Source organism: Drosophila mojavensis, unplaced genomic scaffold (assembly GCF_018153725.1).
Source record: "Drosophila mojavensis isolate 15081-1352.22 unplaced genomic scaffold, ASM1815372v1 contig_36, whole genome shotgun sequence".
Lineage (NCBI taxonomy): Eukaryota > Metazoa > Arthropoda > Insecta > Diptera > Drosophilidae > Drosophila > Drosophila mojavensis.
The window spans coordinates 21,350,214-21,369,949 of NW_025318858.1; the positions used below are offsets into that span (position 1 = coordinate 21,350,214).

Below are 19,736 nucleotides of genomic sequence, written 5' to 3' on the forward strand. Positions count from 1 at the left end.
TTCAATTTGCATTTTAATTGGACTCGCATTTTTAAATTGTTTTCCTCATATAACAATTTGTTAACTTATATATAAATATATTATTTTGGCAAAATTAATGTATTCAGACATAGTTTATAATAAATACTAAAGTAGCAGTACAATAGAGCAATAACCTTAAAATTTTGAGAGAAGAAAAACTAAATTTTATCTTGTAATTATGTAATTTTTTACAATTTAGGAATTAAATTCCCACAAAATGCTAAAATAACTGAATTGTATGTGTTTTTATTGATAGAAGAGATTAATTGGGTTCGTTTTTGTATTGCCAGGGAATCGAAGATTGTAGCGCACGTCATGAGAATATGGGCACAAATTAGTTAATTGATATAAAATATATGAATCATTAATTAATGAATATATAAATTTGTTCTCTTCAATGTTCTCTGGTCTCCTATTATCTCCTGCTGCTTGAGCGTTTTTATTGCTTTTCCTTTCTATGCTAAACTGGACTTCTCCTATTACTCTTCCCCTTTTTTTCTCATCCCGAACTTCCATTGCCTATCGTTTCCTCTCATCTAGAGTCTGCAATCATTTTCCGTCGACTCCTCCGTCTCTTCGCTGACTCCTATTGCATTTCCTTTCTTCTGTTCGTCGCCTCTCGAGACGTTAAGCAATAGTTAATAAATTCTTACAGATTATGATAGATTATGAAAAAAAAATTTTTTTCTTATATACTTATATACATATATAACTCCTATACTTATAATTTTAAATTCAACTGAACTCAATTTTCAGAAGCTTCTAATCTTTGCTCTAAAACTATCGAAGCTAAGTAATTGGCTTTGGTCAAATAAATTGCTCATAGAGAAATTATATGAAAGTTCTTGCCCAAGCTCATAAAAAATAATCGCATAATCAAAAAATTTTCGGAAATCAGATTAAAAAACAATTAGTTATATATGATGTTAGTGTACCGTTTTATAGAGAAATTCCGCTGTTTACGATTCTGAAATCAAAAAATAAGTTTTACTTAATACTCTTTTTTTGTGGGGTTTTTCTGTTCAGAAAACGAAAAAATTTCGTTGTTTAATTTGTTTGATTAACAAAGATATTTTATCGCGGTAAACACAAAGGCGTCAAATGCACTTGCCTGGTGGAACGGGGCGTGGCGGTGCGGGGCGTTGTATTGTCGACAAAAGCAAGGGGTGAAGGGGCTTGATTTTTCGGCTCATTTGCTGCGGAGTCATGGCCATAAAAAGGCGACAGAAAAAAGAGAGGCAAACAGACGACAATCCAATCAAGCGAAGCGACGGCAAAATGTTGAGTATCCAAATTATATAGGCATATATATGGAGAAATATACATATATCTGTATACCTCCGAGGGTCGTTTGTTTTCTTTTGATATGAGATAAAATTGATTGAAGTCTGGCAAATAATAAATTATTTATTTGTTATGTATCATTATAAGTTAATTAAACAATTTGTTTAATTTATATATATATATATATATTTTTTTTTTTTTTTTTTTTTTTTTTGGTCAAGTTAAATTCAAAAAATTTATTTTTCTTTTTTTCATAAACAATAAACAATAAACAAAAAGCCTTGAAAATAAATTATTGAATTCTTTAAAAGAAAAAATGTTGCTAATGAAAAAAAACGCTATAAAAAACTGTTTAATGTTGCTTTTAATTTTTAAAGATTTTACCGGCTCTAACCAAAAAAAAAAAAATAAATAAAATAAAATAATAACAATAAATAAAATATTTCATGATTAAGATATTACTTTTTGATATTTATTAAAGTGAATTATTTTCATTTATTATCATATAGCGTAATTAAATAAATAAAAATAAAGACATTGTTTAACAGCCCTCGCATATATGTATATTATTTTATGTGTATATCGCGTATCGAGTGCTGTTGCTTTTGCTGTTACTTTGCTATATCAATCCATTCTCGCCCGATCTGCTTTATGGCGCTTTCTTTATGGGTTTATTAACATAATTGCATTTTAAAAAGTTCGTTTTTTTGAGTCTTTTTTGTTGTGCTTGTTTATGATCATATTCTAATTTACGAGCTACAGAAGTGACTCACTATAATGGCTGGTCAGAAAACAAGGTAGAAAGGAGAGGGGTATCAAAATATGTTTAAAAAAAAAAATGGACAGATTGCGCTCCGCCTAATGACTTCCAGGTACGCATGATTGCCGGCCCATATTACATGACTTGGCCGGCAAGGTAAAAAGCAAGATGGCCTGAAGGAATTTCTATAGAATTTTAGATGAACTGCCAAAAAAAGTGGGCTGCGGGCAAACTAATTGTAGTGCGAACTTTATGATACCCGCTAGTACATGTACGCCTTGTTTGTTGTCCTCGAACCCTGTTTTTGCCTGTTTGGCTCATAAAACTTCAATTGTTTGTTTGTTTGTGTTTGTCGTTAAGGGGTTTTTTGTTTGCCCAACACCAATGGCCATTTAAATATGTCCAGCCAGCGAGACCAACGGCTGCTGCATGCTGCTGCTCTAGCAATTCGGTCTGGTCGGTTTGTGTAAAAGGTTTCCATTGTCTCACCTGAATGCATTTCTAATTATTCGCGCTCACTGCAAGCGCGAGCCTCTCTCTCGCAATAGCTCTACAGTCTCCTAAACGATCAATGAATTCCGCCTTTTTACGCTAATCCTCTAGAGAATTCTGGGTACTTTTAGGCGGATTACTCAATCGGACGGACAAAACAAATGACAAAGGCAAAGGCTGACAACTTACAACAATTTTCCGTTACTTTTTGTTGTGGCTGCCCAGCAACAGTTAGAGTTGACAATTTTTTTCTTGTTTAGGCCAAATAATAGCTTAGGATTAGTTCACTACTTTTGTACTTTATTGGGCATCAATTGTATTCATCAACTATTTTATTTTCAAAAATGTCTTTTAAGTTCTTTTAGACAGAGTCTTTACCCCGAGACACGTTCTGACGGGCTTGGGCTTGAATGTTATTTGAATAATTTATAATTCCAGGTAGCTTAACCTATTTATCTATTAATGTTGGCTTGTAAGATTCGCTACATAAAGAGAAAAACAAATGTAGAAAAACACGGGCGAAAATTCATTTGCGGAAGAGAATTTTCTGTTTTACAGACGTGTTAAAACATATTGTATAATAATGATGCCATATTTGAATTGTAGTATACCATTTCGATATGTTATATTATTAGTTATTCTATATTAACTGATCTATGAAAATGAAATAGAAAACTTAAGAAATAAATGTATATAAAATAGATTTATATATGATTGAATACAGAAAAATGGTATATTGCGTGTCTTCTATTACAATGTTTTCCTTGTCCTCAGTCTTCCATTTCCTTAAAAGAATACGATATAATACTCTGCTTAAATAAAATAATTGAAATTGTTTTTTGTTTATCATAAACAATTTGTACTTTAAATTTACAGCTCAAATTTAAACTATATTGATGGTGTTATACCACTTATGATGCAATTAGCGTGATATTTATAAGGAAAGTATCAATTGCACAGTAAACATAAACACGCATTCACACACACAATGAGCTATATAATACTGAAGTAAAAAATCTAAACATTAAAATGTTGATTGAGGCTAGGAAGAAATTACCAAAGGCTGAATGAATGATATGCACATATACATTCATATATCTATTGATATATATTGGCTATAATAAATGAAATCCGTAGTTATGGCACTACAAAACATGGATTTTACAGCCACTAATTGCATAATGCACACACAGTCGCATGAAATTACTTAATTACGGACACAGCCAACGGCAATATTAGTTTATAGTACAAATCGAAGCAGTTGTAAAGGAAAAAGGGGTCTTTTCTTTGGTCTATACGCCCACCGTCTGGTTACCTGGTTCAGGTGTTCGTGTGAGTGTGTGGGCGGAGCCTAAGCGGCCAGCCATGACGTACGCGCGCAAGCGAGAGGGTTGCTCGCTGGCTGGTTAGAGCGAGCTGGAAGGCAGCAACATAAGCCATCTTGAATTTCAAACACGCAACGGAAATGAGGGTTAAAAAACAGCCCACTCAAGCCGGCGGACGGCTGTGCGAGCGAGATGACTAGCTCAACTATGGAAGTTGCGCGCTGCGGCGATTCCCTTTTCGTTTCTTGGTTTGTTTTTATCTGTAATCTCGTTCGTTGCTTTCAGTACGTATTCGACTACGGTTAACGTCGCAACAATCGTCGGCCAAACGCAACGGCAGTTGATAAATAAAACGTAGTTTAAATTGTATAAACAGTAAATTACGCGTACTCTTGAAGCGATATTTAGATAGCAAAAAGCGAAGTAAAGAGTTAATCGATAGATCGGATCTATACCCATACAGAGAAAGAAACTCAAAAAAACGTGAATGCTCCAGTGTATGCAAAAAAGCGCACATAAAGAAAGCGCAAAGGGGTTTTTAATAAGCAAATCTTATACAAACAATCGCAAAATGTGCTTATAAAATATAGAGAATAAAAAGTGCTAAGAAGACATAGCAGGCAAATCTAACGAAGAACCAATTATATTTCGTAGACAAACATTAAATTCGCCAACAACAAACAGCCTACGCGCTCTAACCTCAAAATGGTTTCGCACTATTACAATTCGCTGCCCTATTCGCAAAAGCATAACGCCAACCTGGCCTACGCCACAGCGGCTGCAGCGGGCCAGCCCTGGAATTGGACCACCAACTATCATACGCCGCCCAATCATCAGTTTCTCGGCGAAGTGGATTCGCCGCATGCCGCTCATCATGCCGCTCATCAAATGTACTACAATCCGCACATGTTTCACTCGGCGGCGGCTGCGGCGAGCGAATGGCATTCGCCGGCCTCCAATTCAACGACAGCGACGGGTGAGAATTTCGCCCAAAATGTCGCCCATCCGCTGATGCAACAGCATCATCCGCACATTAACAGTGGATTGCCCAGCGGCGGCTCTAGCAGCTCTGTCAGCTCGGGCAGCAGCAGCTCTGCTCCAGCTGCTGGCGTCACGCAGTTGAACGAGCCCAACGATGCGGTTGTCCATGCGCAGCAGCAGCAGCAACAATCGCAGCAGCAGCAACAACAACAACAACATCAACATATTGCCGAGGGTTTGCCTTCGCCACCGATCACCGTTTCGGGCAGCGAAATATCGAGTCCAGGTGCTCCCACCTCTGCCTCATCCCCGCATCATTTGGCCCATCATTTAAGCAGCAGCAACAACAACAATAGCCCCTCTACGCATAACAACAACAACAACAGTGTGACGGCCAACAACAACCATCGCACATCGCCACCGAAGACGCAATATTACGAATGGATGAAGAAGCCATCATATCCATCGCAGCCCCAGCCTGGTAAGCTCACAAGCATACATATACATATATATTTGTAAATCGTATACTAACATTTAGTGTGCAGTGTAATTTTGATTTATTTAAAAATTTGTATTTTAAGTTATTTCTCTCCGATTTGCTCAAATTACTAACATTTGGTCTGTAGTGTGCTTAAGAGTTGAGAGTAAAGTTAACGGCAGTTAAAGCACGCTCTCATAGTTCGATCATCATTACCGAATTCTTACTCCTTTTTGAGTACATTCGCAGAGGAGTTTACCTTGTTTCGAATTCGAATTCGTAGTTAGTCATCAGATTCTGGGTTTCTCCCACATCCGCAACGACAGATCGCCAACACAGTTCCCGCTCATTGTCTTCCAGGCAGCTTTTGGTAAAAGCTCGTGCTGTTCGCGCTTTTAAATTGAAGAGAGAGAGGGAGCGAGCGAGAGAGAGAGAGGGAAGGAGAAAACATAATTTTATAACGAACCGTAAGCAATTTGCTTGCATTTGAGTGCGCCTCCAAGGGCCATTAGCTCATAAAAATCAAATGTTTGTCTTCATTTTACGGCGCACACCGCCTTGATTTATGTGCCCCAGGCTCAGCGGCTGCAGCCTGAAAAAGAGGAAAACTTGTCGACTCTGTTGACTAATTTTGTGTCGTAAATCAATTTAACTATAAAAGAAACAACATTCAATGGGTTTCGATCAATTCTCCAGTTTCTAATGAAAAATGCAAATAGACCGGACGGCAAGCTACTCTCACAGCAATTAGCAGCATGAAAAGTGTTTCAAGTGGGTTTGAAATAGAATGGAAGTTTTTAACATAGCAGATATTGAAAAAAAGCTTTCAATACAACTCTGGTCTTTCGCATTGTGCAATGTACTTTGATTATGTGAGAAAAGCTCAAGGCATTGGCCGTCCTCCGCTGCCTCTTCTTCTGATCATCTTTTGTGTTCTTCGCCCTTCTTAAACTTTTGTTTCGAGCACATTTTCGTTGTTTTATGTTTTGCATAACAGCAGCCACCAACATGACATTTAACATTTACAGCAATGCAAATGTAAATACCAATGCATACACATACAAACACGCAGTCAGACACTCACGCATATACGCACACAATTTTACAGACCCACAAGCAAACACACTCATGCCAAAACACGTGCGCAAGCGCTTACGATTTATGACCACTGCGTTTCAAAAGTTGACGACGTTCGATATCGACGATATCCATTAAGCCCATAAAATCGGTTGGTATGCAATTAACGTTTATTGGTGCCCGGCGGCCCGTTGTTGTTTGTAATCCTTTAACGGGTCAAGATGACAAATTAAGATTATGCATTTTTATTTATTATTCATATAAATAATAAACAATACACAAAACTGTTGCAGCTAAGCGCCATTCGGGCGAAATGATACCCTGTCAATTTGTATGCATATAGGGTATACGTGACTTTGTACACTTGATTATTGGGTGTGGCAATAAAGTTTTTCAGCAATTGCGGTTGTTGTTGTTGCTAGTGGTGTTGGTGTTGGTTGTACTTTTGTTTTAATAGCTGAGGCGGGGTTTTCGATTAGATTAGCACAGGGCAGGTATGCAGGTAGGAGAGGGCAGGCTTGTTCCTATAGAATGGAACACCTTTGTGAAATCAACGGCCGCCTGTCAATGGTCGCCGATGGGTACGTTCGATGGGGTTTCTATGTTGCTTCAACAATAATTTTATATATATATATTTTTTTTTGGCTGATATGAGAGTATGGAAACGTGTGCTTTATCTGTAGCCTGGTTATGGAACTGATAAGAGCGGAGTATTGATTAAAACAATATAACCAATAAACCAATAAAAATTAGTATTACTTCCAATAAAAACTAAATAGCGACATTTATGGCCAAATCTTTGCAATCGTTATTAAAAAAAAAATTAGCCAAATGTCCATAACATTCAGTAAGAAATAACCTTAACTTAGCTTGACATAAAGATATGCTGGCATTGGCTAGGTTAAGCTAGTTGTCCATAAACTGGGGCTGAGTGGGGTTTAACATGTCTTTAGGCTACACCAGGTGCGGATGGGGCTGGGCCTAAAACTTAATGCCACATGACACATTGAGATTTAATATGTCAATAGGCACAAAATTTATATACGTCCAGCAGAGAAAGGAAAAGGAGGGAAGGGAGAAAGAGGGAGAGAGAGAGAGAGATAGAGATAGAGAGTGAGAGAGGGGAAAGCTATCTATAGGGCACATACAATATATGCCATAGCATAATTTTTCATAGCCCCAATGTCGTCAGTCCAAAAAAAAAAAAAGCACGAAAAAACTTTGAAAATAAGCACTGAAAAAAATGGATCAAGATTAAATAAATTAAATTTATAAATTTGTTCATACAAACTTTTAATTTTTGTGGAAAATCTAGATTGATTCAATTTCCAATAGTTTAACGACATTTCGGTCAAAAAACAGGATTTGTAAGAAGTAAATACAAATTTTAGTATATCCTTAGTATAAAAAAATTCTAAAAAATGTATAATTCATTCATATTTAGATTGAAGATTTATGTAAGGTAAAAATTCCAATATTGCATATCCCTCCTTTGCATTAGGCAATTTTTGCCATTAGTAAAACCTAGTTCAAGTCTAACAACAATTTAACGTTTAGTTTTTCGCTAAGTGTATGTGTGTACGCTTAGAGGCGTAAGTGTTTGCTAGATACTATATATAAACGTGCGTTATTTGGTTGCATAGATAAGCCATTAAAAATGGCTACAGCTTAGGTTGCAGTCGGCGTTCGTTGTCGTGTAGCCTGTCGCCTGTCCAACTCGAATTCGAAGTCGATGTCGATGTTCGATCGTTATCAGTGCTATCAATATTTAGTTTTGTGTGCGCATTGCCTTCAACGTTGCCTGGTTGTGGCTGTAGCTGTGGCTGTGGCTATGGCCGGGGACATGTGTCAAAATGAAGTCCGCTGCTTGATTAGCCCAGTCCATCATGATAATGATGATCTAACTATATATGTACAGGCAGAGCGACATTGCGTCTGACAAACGCTAGCCATGATTGACATACCAGGATTAGCACTCACATACACATATACTCTCTCTCTCTCTCTCTCTAACACACACACTCCCTTTCTCGCTCTCTTTCATTCTCTTGTGAGTTCTCCTCAGCGCTCCATTTGCTTTGGACTTAGTTGTTTAAATATTGTGAACCATTATTTGTATTGGCATTGATATTGGTAATAACTAAAAAAATTTTTGTTGTTCCTAAGTAGCTGGAAAGCCCTGCTCATACAAAATATACTCATGTACTACATGCGTTCTATAAGTTGTTCAAAATTGAGTTACGATACATATTTAAAGGTGTGTATATCTGTATATATATATATGTATATCTATATATATACATATATCGATTGTTGACTGTGTTTTCTGTTGTTCGCTGCGGCGCCTTGGATTTGGGGGTCTTATAAATTTTAGCTAGACAAAGAAAGACTCAAATATTGATGATTGAATTATTGAAAATCAAAGTCTTATGAAGCTAATGGAAGACAAAGAAAGGGGAACTATTACAATTTATATTGTTAATACATAGAAATCAAATTTTAAGAAAGGAACATTTTGTAATAACTTCTTTAATAATGATACTTTTGATTAATTATAATTAGAATAAATAGCTACCATATTAAAGAACTATAACTTGAAGGGATTCCATGAAAATGATCTTTGCATAGTCAGAAAACCAAAATTAAAGATTTTTTTCGGAGTCTATAAAACAAATATTTGTTATCTATATAAAATATATAGCAAATAATTTCGATGATTTATTTACTATTCTTGCCCTGCCAACGTACCTGAATCTCTCCAATTTCATTATACATCCATTCATCTTAATTTAACCTCAATTAACAAGCCAATTGATTCTTTATTTATTCCTATTTTATATTATTAAATTTTTGTCCCTCATTTATTTCATATGCCATGTTTCATACACTGCTCGAAATATTATCCATTAAATTCTTTCATTATCAACTCATGGAATTGCAATCAGTACACACATTTTTTTGTTTACCTGTGAATCATTTTTTAATAAATATATTTGAAATGTGTGTAAGAAGATATGTCCAATAATTATTTTTAAAACTGTCCTACGAATCTAAACATTTCCTTTTGCAATAAACAACTAAATTTGTTGCGTTTGCCCGTTAAGCTCTGTCAGCGACGTTTAAAGCCGATTGTCAATCAAAATATACCGCATACGGCGTGTTGTACGGTCCCACACATGTTCTGTTTGTGTATATTCCATAGACATAATACCACTGATTGACGTAAATATTTAGAAACGTGTCCAGCTTAATGAGAAACGTTTCTCTTTTTATAGCCAAGATTTGCAGGCCAATGAAGCCTCCATATATATAAATTGTGAGCGCAATGCCCGTTAATCGCTTAACAATACAATAAAGTAGCAATAATTATAAAAAAGCAAAGCCAAATAAAAAAAACTAAATGAAATGTTTCTGTAGTCAACAGAATATTGCCCTAAAAATATCGCTACTAAATTATATGCCCCCAACCATAACAATGAATATTGTTGTATATGGTAGCAATATTCTGATTTTTATACCACTTTAATTATGATGATTATTATTAGTGTTATTGTTATTAGCCTGGATTTGTTTTGATTTCCCACGCCATATCTCAGTTTTGTAGTCTAGTGCTTAGGGTCTTGCAGCTGCATCTCGGGCACGCTTCACTGTTTGCCCAGTGCGCTCAGACGCAGAGATTATTCAAATATTGTTGCACGTTGACCCAAAGTGTTTCACCTTGTTTCCAGATAAGACTTTAAAAGTCCAGACAATTTATAGTTCACACCGTCGCTAAGGTAAAGGAATACATACTCACACATACAGACACGCAAAATTTATGGTATATTATTTTCAGTTTTCTTGAATAATTTTATGAAGCGCATATTATCAATAAAGTGTCTTATAATGCTCGTATAGTTCAGCAAGCTGTATATTTGGGCCAATATAATAGGGAAACTATTCAATGTCGACTCGGTTTAGAATTATATACATACATATATCATTTATTTATATATATATAGAAGATAGTGTTATATCGATTATAATATAGGTATACATCACAATTTACCAAGTTATACAAAAGTAGGCTTTAATAAAAATAGATCAGATAAAATTCTTTAGATGGAGATAAAGGCAAAATCTTTAGTCTTATATTTCTCTTAATACTTGATAAGTAGCATATGAGTATGTAATTGAAATACAAGAGAACTCTATCATCTCCGAGCCCCTTTTAATATTGATCGATAATTATTTCATCGTCTTTTATGCTTTTTTAATTAATAATCAGTTCATACATAAGTCTTTAACTAGAAATATAAGCTAACTACTATAACTTCTCTTCTACTTCTACTTCTACCTTTCCTACTCCTCTAATAAACGCCCTGAATCACAGAACTGTGCAGCACGCCCAATTTAGAAGACTTTACCGAATTGCTGGAAGCAGGTGGTACGAATCCAAAATTCTAATACTAACTCTTTCTCACTCTATATGTATGTATTTATATAACTGCTTGCTCTTATTCTTCTTCGTACTGTTGCTGTCGCTATTTCATCTTGTTTTTGTTTTGTTTTTTTATATCTTTTTTTCTCTTGCATGCGCCGCCTATAAATAAGCTCAAGTTGTATATGGCATATAACACTATCAATGTACATACATATGTATGCAGAATATTCATATACATATATGTATATGCATATGTCTATATGCATGCATGTCTATAGCATATGATTGTAAAATGTTTATTGCATGCCGCGCGCAGAGTCGCATTCGAAATAATTAACGTAAATTTGAAAATAACTTTTTTCTCGAAATTTATGACTTTAATGGCAGCTTCGACGTCGACTTAGAGTTCGAAATTCAACTTCATCAGAGCTTGAGTTCGAATGGCGGCATTTAAATTGCGGCCATTGGCTGTCATTTTCTAAGCCTACTCTCCCTCTCCACGATGTTCGACACACTCATAAACGGGGTCCGCGGGCAAAATGGCGTGTTGGCCACGTTTGATATATGTATGTGTGTATGTATGCGTGTATATGGCCAACATCCTCTGCTTGCTCCGCCTTTGCGTGCCACAAATTTGGCTGCGGCACGTACGTGCGGCATTCGTTTGTGCCGCTGCACGCGATCTGATAATATATGTACTTTTTCCTTTCTTTCTTTATTTTTTTATTTTTTTTTGCGCTGCATTTCCTTTTGGCATTTATAACGGCTGCGTGCCGGGGCGCGCCTTCGGCTTGGAGAACAGAAAGAAAAAGAGAGAGAGTAGGCGAGGAGGAGAAGGGGAGGAGACAGAGAGAGGGAGCGGTCTGTATCTGTTTTTGGAGGCGTTGTACTTTCTGCATATGCATGGCACTCACTCATAAAGCGCGCTGCCTGCCTCGCATGTCGCATGTTTCGACTTTGATGTACGCCATTTTGAATTTCTCGCCCTCTCTCTTGCGCGGCCGTGTGTGTGTACGAAAGAGTTATTTATTATGGCTAGCGTGCAAAGCATTAGTGGAACTTTAATTATGCTTGATGGAAATTATACAGCTGATCTAATTTTCCTGATGAGCAATGAAATGCGCAGTATTTTTATGTTAATTTTAGAGAGAACAAAAGTAGAATATAGGTAATTTTTTAAACTAACTATTATATCGGTTAAAGGATGTCAATATATCTTGTTAAATACCTGTTCTTCAATCTAATAATCATTGTGTTGTAGACATTGCAACTTTACAGCTAAATCTACCTCACATTGATTTATACATGTTAAATTTCTACAGCCGCAGTAGCCGCAAAGGTGGTAAATTTCCCAGAATGCAAAAGGAAAAAAGGCAAAAAAAAAAAAAAGGAACGAAAAAATAAAATAAACGTCAAATCGAATCAAATGATTTTATGATGTAATTTGAGCTAATATTTACGATATAACAGCATCTAAAACAGCAGCAAAATGCCAAATAAATGTTATTGTTATATTGTCGCTTGGGTGGTGAGATTTAGATGCTGCTCCAGGCTGCTGCCACTGCCGTTGCTGTTAGTGTTGTTGTCTCTGCCTTGCCACTGCCATCACAATACATTTATGATGCTCACACACAGACAAACTCTCACTCCCTCCCACACTTACGCTTTCCGCAAAATTTTTGCTCAACTTTAAGTTGAGCTCAGAAACAAATTGTTGAGTGTATTCGAAAAGTCAAGTGAGTTGCGGCGGCTGCTGCGGCTGTTGCGAGTGACATATCCCTAGAGTGCAATAACTGAAATTGCTGTAGAGTAGGAGTGGAGAGTGAGAGTGAGAGTGAGAGAGCGCACAATGCTTGCCGAAACTTTTGACTAAAGCTTTAATATCGAAATTTAAAGAGAAAGAGCGCAGGAGAGAGAGAGAGAGAGACGAAGAGAGTGTGTAGACTTGTCAGGTAATAAATGTCTCCCAATAGATTTGTTTTCACATGCTGTGCGCTCTTCAACTAGTTTGCGGTCATATTTTGTCATCATCTTGGGCAATGCCCACACGCACCCCCCGCCTGCACTCGCCCACAGATAAAGATGTACCGCAAGTGACAAATTAACACACGCAGCATGCGAATGAGCGAGCGAGCGAGCAACCACCAACTGGCCCGTAACTAACCGCAACAGTTAACGGTTAAATGTAATGTAAATGTTCTTATGTCCTTGGTCGCTGTTGTGATTGGCCCGCTGGGAACTGTGAACATAATTGCCGCAATCTTTCTGTATGCATGTCCGGCTAACTGTAACTGTCACAGTGTAGCTGTTTTGGCAACAGCTGTTTGAAAAATCAACGCTACCTACTCGTATATTAATATAATTTATTGCACAAATTGTCAATTGAGTCTCTTGACAATCATTTACGATTTAACCTGGCTCCATTTTGCGCCCTAGTTAAATAGTAGTAGATATATACTCTTTCATATAAATTATATAATCCTCCTGCGCTATATAATCTTGAAAAACCTATCTAGCTATTGGCAATTGCTGTTGTTGTTGTTGCTGTTGTTATTTACACTATTTCCCTTTGTCGGCGAGTTGCTTACACATACAGTTAGAAAACACAAATACATAGGTTGCACTCGTAAAAAAGAAACGTTCGCCAGTTGTGCAGTTCTACACTGAGATATATTATTGATAAGGTCAGGGACAAAACAGGAGCAAGTGCTAGCTATTTACTTCGATTTTTTATACATACACATATTTATGGGCAAACAGTCAAGAAATGTGGTTCAAAGTCGAATTCGATAATTTGTAAATGATTCACTGACAAATGGGACGATTATTTAGGAATTTAAAAGAATTTAAACTTTATGATATATAAATTAAGGTTTTAGAGGTGGGCAAATAAATAGAAGGAAATAACGAAAGAAATAAAAATAAATGTAAACGATATATTATTTGATAAATTACAAATTATACGATAGATCATTAAAAATGAAGGGATAAATATGTTTATTACGACCTATAGATAGATTAATTTATATATAGACAAATATATGGAGATGTATATATATAGATAAGCATATATCTTATGTTGAGCATGAAATAATCATGGGAACATTTTTGCACGGTGTACGCAATGAAAGTGCAATGAAAACTCTATAGACATATGTAATAACACTCACTGTGCGACAAATAGCTATTAAGGCTTATCAACGAAGCCTTTTAGACTCCCAACTCTAACTCCAATTGCAACTGCAACGCCTTATGTTCCCTCATTTGTGTGTTGATACAGACCTCAATGGGGATTACGAAGTGCGTGCATTTGATCTATGCCGCCCCATATATACATATGTATATAGATATATGTGCAATTGATAGGCAATGTCAAGTAATGCAACATAACGATATACTCTATAGATACACGCATATATGTATGTCGAAATATATATACACATTCATATTTATATAACATTGCACACCTTTACCCAAACTTCTTCAATTAGAAATGTAATGTAGCGAGCAATTGTTCAAAGCCTTTTTTTTGGCTTACTATATCTATAAATATATTTAAATTACGTGTCTTCCTCCACCAGCCGCATTAAAAGCCAGTGACAAAGTCATAAAAAAATGTCACACCTTTTTCTTTTGTGCATTCCAGCATTTTATTTAATTACAAATAAAATCTACCAACTTGTGTTTGCACAACTAAAGGAATATATATATACCCTACATTCTATTTAAATACCCTAAATATATATCTCTCTGCTTCTTTTACTGTTAGACAATCTCCGAAAAATCTTGTTTCTTCTATTTGCAAAAATGACATTTTGTCTCTTTTGTTTTTTGTTTTCTGCTATTGAATTATGAGCTTTGGCTTAGATCTTATCAGATTCTTATCAGATTCATTCTGAAGATCTGTGCACTATTTGCCTAGACTGCGTTTTCCGTTAGACTTGCTCCTCATCAGCTATAATGGGGACTGTCTCTCTCTTTCCCTCTCTCTTTCGCTCTGTCTCTGTTTTGTGTGTGCAGATAATAAAACACTCAGTTGGGTTTTAGTTGGCTTTATAGTTTTATATATGGTATACACAATTTATTGGATTATGGCCGTGAAGGTCAGATACAGCCACATCTAGCACCAATGTCGTTTAAAGCAACAACAACAACAACAACAATCTCTGCTCCAGTTCTTCTACTGTTTGCACTTGGTGTCTCTTTTAGGTGTGAGAAATTTGTACGGAAAGTGCCAAAAGATAAAGAAAAACACAAAATTTGTGCATAGCTTAAATTGAGAAAGATCTTAAGCACGTTGAAAAGAGTTTATGGTCAGGCGGCTGAAAGACTTATGAGATAATAGCTAGACTAAGATTTAATTTTAAGTTAGGTTCTTGACAAGATCAAGCCCTTTCTTGAAATAGAAAGACTTATGAGATAATAGCTAGACTAAGATTTAATTTTAAGTTAGGTTCTTGACAAGATCAAGCCCTTTCTTGAAATAGCTCCAGCTTACCTATAGAAAATTTGTTGATAGTTGGGATGTTTATTCATAAGTTAGTTAAAGCTATGATTGATATAGATATTATCATTTTCATCATGATTCCGATTTTGAAACTTTTGTTCTTCCTTGCCAGAAACAAGTTGTGAAATAAAGCTAGACAAATCTTAGAATATAAATAAACCTTTTAAGTTTACACAAATTCTACTTATATATAGTATATATACTTTTTAATTCGTGTTTTTTTTTTTGCCATTTAATGATGACAAATATTTGCTATGCAGTTTCTTGCAAATCCAGCGACTCGTCGTTGCGAGCCAGCGACGTCTGAGTCTGTCTAAATACGCTTTTGGGTTTATCAGCATTAGTCGTATTTTTATGATGGCCAGCCACGCCTACGCACACACTCTAGAACGCCCATTTTATCAGTTGAGCTAGCCAAGAACACGCGCAACTAAAAAAAAAATAAAAGAAAATAAAAAAATATCATCAACAACAACAACAACAAAATGGCAAAGACTAAAAATTTGAGATTTATTATGAGAGCAAGACGAGAACTGTAGATAGATTAAAAATTGTGTCGACTTTACCTGAAATGAAGCTTTAACTTTTATATGACGATTGCCACATTTGTGTCTAAGCAAATAGAAACCCAAGATGAAGAAGAAGCAGAAGAAGGCGATGATGACGACGACGGCGACGATGATGTGGTTAATGATGATGAGGCGAATGTTATAAATTTTCATGTCTAAACAAAAGTGTAAAGAATAAATACGAATGCGAGTCGGACCAGATAAAAGCTAAGCAGAAGGGGGTCTTAACTGCTAACTGTTAACTGCTGTGCCTTAACTGTTTTGTAGTACACCTGCTTTTTTTGTGTTTAAATGCTTCTAGCTGTTTAAATGCTTCTTTTAAGTAAGAAAGAAATATAAAGTTGTTTTTTTAAATTAAACAAAAAGTTTGTCCTAAACTGTCTCTTTTCTGAATTTTAAAAATCATACTTTTTCATACTTTTTCTGATTGATGGATTTTTGGAAAAAGGAAATATGAATTCATTCGAAAGTTTTCTAAAAAAAGTGATATATATTTAAATTGTTTATATTTTTTGCTATATTTCAAAATGTAAACTTAAGAAAGATAAGCAAACGAGGATTTTATAAGATTGTGAGTGGTCTGACTGAAAAGGATTTAGCTTTAATGGTTTGAGATAAAACATATTGTTTATTTTTAGTCTATTTTTTTTTTCATCTTTTTTGTAGACTTGTAGTTAAGATACCAATTTTTCAGTGTAGAAAATAAACGAAAGTGTGTGAGAGATTAGCAAGAGAAGCTTAACGGTAATTACGTAAGTTTTGTTTAAAAAACACTCTAGAGATGACCGCATTGAGGAGAGTATATTAGTTTTCTACGTGTGAGAAGTAGAAATAAGAAATACATTTATAGGAAATTCCCAAGTATCTTAGATATTTGGGGTATACCAATTTTGGAGTTAAGAGTTGGAGAACAGTCATAATTCGATACAGTTGGTCGATATTTTGATTTGACGGCCTTAGACTTACACTAAAATAATAAATAAAATAAACCTTGAATAGAGTATTAAGCAGTCAGTAATGCTATCTAACTCCTCTTACTCAACAAAGGTTGAAGTAGTTTTCCAATTGCTTATTTTCATGAATTTCAATCATTTCAGCAGCTTTCTGCTTTTCCCTTTTTACCAGAGACAGGGAGGTCGAGACCGAGAGAGAGCTAACCCATATATGTATATGTATTCCGTATCATCGTATATCATTGTAGCGCATTTTTAAGGTCTTTAACACCTACGCGTTTTGTTGCTCCAATTGGCCTATCTCTCAGCTAATGTCGCTTGAACTTATCATCTGTGAAAATATTTGTATATTTATGTTTGTTCGCTTGTTTGCTCGATTTTAATTGTTGCTTACAAAGCAGCACATAGAAATAGTATAAAAAATTAGAGCAAAATCCCAACCAAAAAGTAAAAGAGAAAAAAAAAATGTGTTTGCATTGCGAGCGAGCGAGTTGTGGACCCTGAGTGTGTTATGTGTGTGTGTGTGTGTGTGTGTGTGTGTGTAGTGTGTGGGTTTATCACGTAAGCAGAAACCACTACTATATACATATATAATACACACATACATGTACATATATACACTTCATGACTTGATCCCGTGGCCTTTTTCATGCCTCGTCTTTGGCTGTTTGTCATTTATTTGAATTTTGATTGACTAATTGCGCAGCGAGCGCCACAATTAAGCAACACCCGCAAAGGTTACCTTCAATGAGACAGGTAACTCAGGCATCTCTTCGTGGAGGTGTCTGCTCCATTTTCTTTTCGAATTTTGATGTTTACCGCTCGAGCGGGCCTGACAAGCTTTTTTGATCGTGACATGGCCAAACGAGGCGGTTCATTCTTTCTCCTTTTTTATGGACTATCTTAATTCAAATATTGTCAGCAAACTGCAACTCAGTCAGATGACGATGATGAGAGTGAACTGTTTGACTAACAGAAACGCCACTCAGTCAGTCCGTCAGTCAGTCACTCATCGCACGTGGCGTTGAGTTGTGACGGCAACACGATCTTTGGTTACCTACGCAAGATATCTTAAAATAATAGTAAAAGCATCTAGAGATATGAGTTCAACATTTTAGCTATTGTATAAATGCAATTTATTGTTATGATAAACAGGTATATAGAATTTTCGTATTGTTTCAAATATTCAAATTATTGTCATTATATTAAATATTAGAAAGCGCTTATTTGAGATCAGATACAAATTTTTTAGATTACAAAGTTCCATTCCTTCATTTCTTTCAATTATAGTTTAGCTCATAAAGTTTTTAAGCAATTTGTAAATTTACAACTTTCATTTGGCATGGAATTCAAAGACTTTTCCTAGAAAACAATTTTTACATTTATAATATTTGCGCAATATTTACAATGCTTTTGATATATAATTATAAAATATAATTTATATGTAATTTATAATTTTAATTTAATTAATCAAAATATATCCTTTTCTGTTTCCTTGTAGGCAAAACGCGTACTAAGGACAAATACCGTGTGGTCTACACGGACTTCCAGCGACTAGAGCTGGAGAAGGAGTACTGCACGTCGCGTTACATAACCATACGCCGTAAGAGTGAGCTGGCCCAATCGCTGTCGCTGTCGGAGCGTCAGGTGAAGATCTGGTTCCAGAATCGACGCGCCAAGGAGCGCAAGCAGAACAAGAAGGGCAGCGATGCAGGTGTGATGCAGCACTCGGAGTACAGTCAGCTGCTGGATGCGAAAGCCAAGCTGGAACCGGGCCTGCACTTGCAGCACCCGCTGCACAGCATGAATCCCATGGCTGCCATGAATATATCCGCAATGCGCTTGCACTCACATCCTCACCTGACCGCTCACACACATTCGCTGGCGGTGGCTGCCCATTCCCATCAGCTGCAGCACAGCAGCCAGATGTCCGCTGCAGCGGTGGGCGTGGGCGTGAGCACACTATCAATGTGACCTGATTATGGGGCAGGGGATGAGGTGCATGGCTACCAGAATGGGAGCAGCTATCTAATGGAGCAGCAGCTACAGCAACAGTTGGAGACCAGCTATGCAACGTGTTCCAGTGAGCTGGCTTAGCTTCTAGTTATAGAAAAGTGGGCGTGGCAAGCAGTTAGACTGCTTCTACAGCTTGATAAAGAGAAGGAGAAGGGGTGGGAGGTGGAGTAGGAGGCGGCGGCGCCTTTGAATATTGCACGTTGTTAATTTTTGTGATTGTATATTCGCAGCGTTCAACGCACGCCTCCACGCCTTCAACGGCCACGCCCACAGCCAGGCAGCAGCAAGAGAAATTTATATTAATTAAAAATAAACACTTGAAGAAAATCTTATGTTCAATTAATTATATATCATATATATAAATGTATATGTAATTTGTATTTTGTAAACAACTTTTGTATGTATTATGTTTTGTTTTTTTTTTTTTGTTCTTAGTTAACGTTTAGCCTATAAGAAAGACAGAGACACAAATATATCAAAATAGTGATTAAGTTGCAAAAGCAGAAAACAAATTTAACAAACAACAACAAAAAAACATATACATATACATACATATATATTAATATAAGTTTACAATTTGTATAGCCGTCCCGCTTGTCTAATTGCTTTGAAAACACAACACACACAAATTATTTAGTTAAATGCAAAAGAAAAATGTATAAATATTTCTTTTGGTGCAATTCGATTACACACAAACATACACACACACACTTGTACATATATAACACAACACAATTTTTAACTTTTATTACTTAAATGCAATGTAATAACAATTAGTTAGTTAGCTACTAGACTAAATTGAATTTAATGTTAATAAAACAGCAAATGAAAATGCACATATCTAAACACA

At 35.9% G+C, this 19,736-nt stretch overlaps 1 protein-coding gene across 2 annotated transcripts; it reads left to right on the forward strand.

Moving 5' to 3' along the window:
- The first annotated feature begins 4,151 nt into the window (after nucleotides 1-4,151).
- Nucleotides 4,152-19,736, forward strand: LOC6577488 (homeotic protein caudal). 2 transcript variants are annotated; one of them, XR_006357170.1, is made up of 3 exons: nucleotides 4,152-5,344; nucleotides 18,372-18,924; nucleotides 19,164-19,176. XR_006357170.1 is itself a non-coding variant. In XM_002003419.4 (2 exons), exons 1-2 carry the CDS (start codon nucleotides 4,588-4,590, stop codon nucleotides 18,842-18,844), a joined length of 1,230 nt encoding a protein of 409 aa, XP_002003455.1. In that variant the 5' UTR covers nucleotides 4,152-4,587; the 3' UTR covers nucleotides 18,845-19,736. The 2 variants fall into 2 exon arrangements, 1 of the variants encoding a protein (XP_002003455.1); XM_002003419.4 differs by having other exon boundaries at nucleotides 18,372-19,736.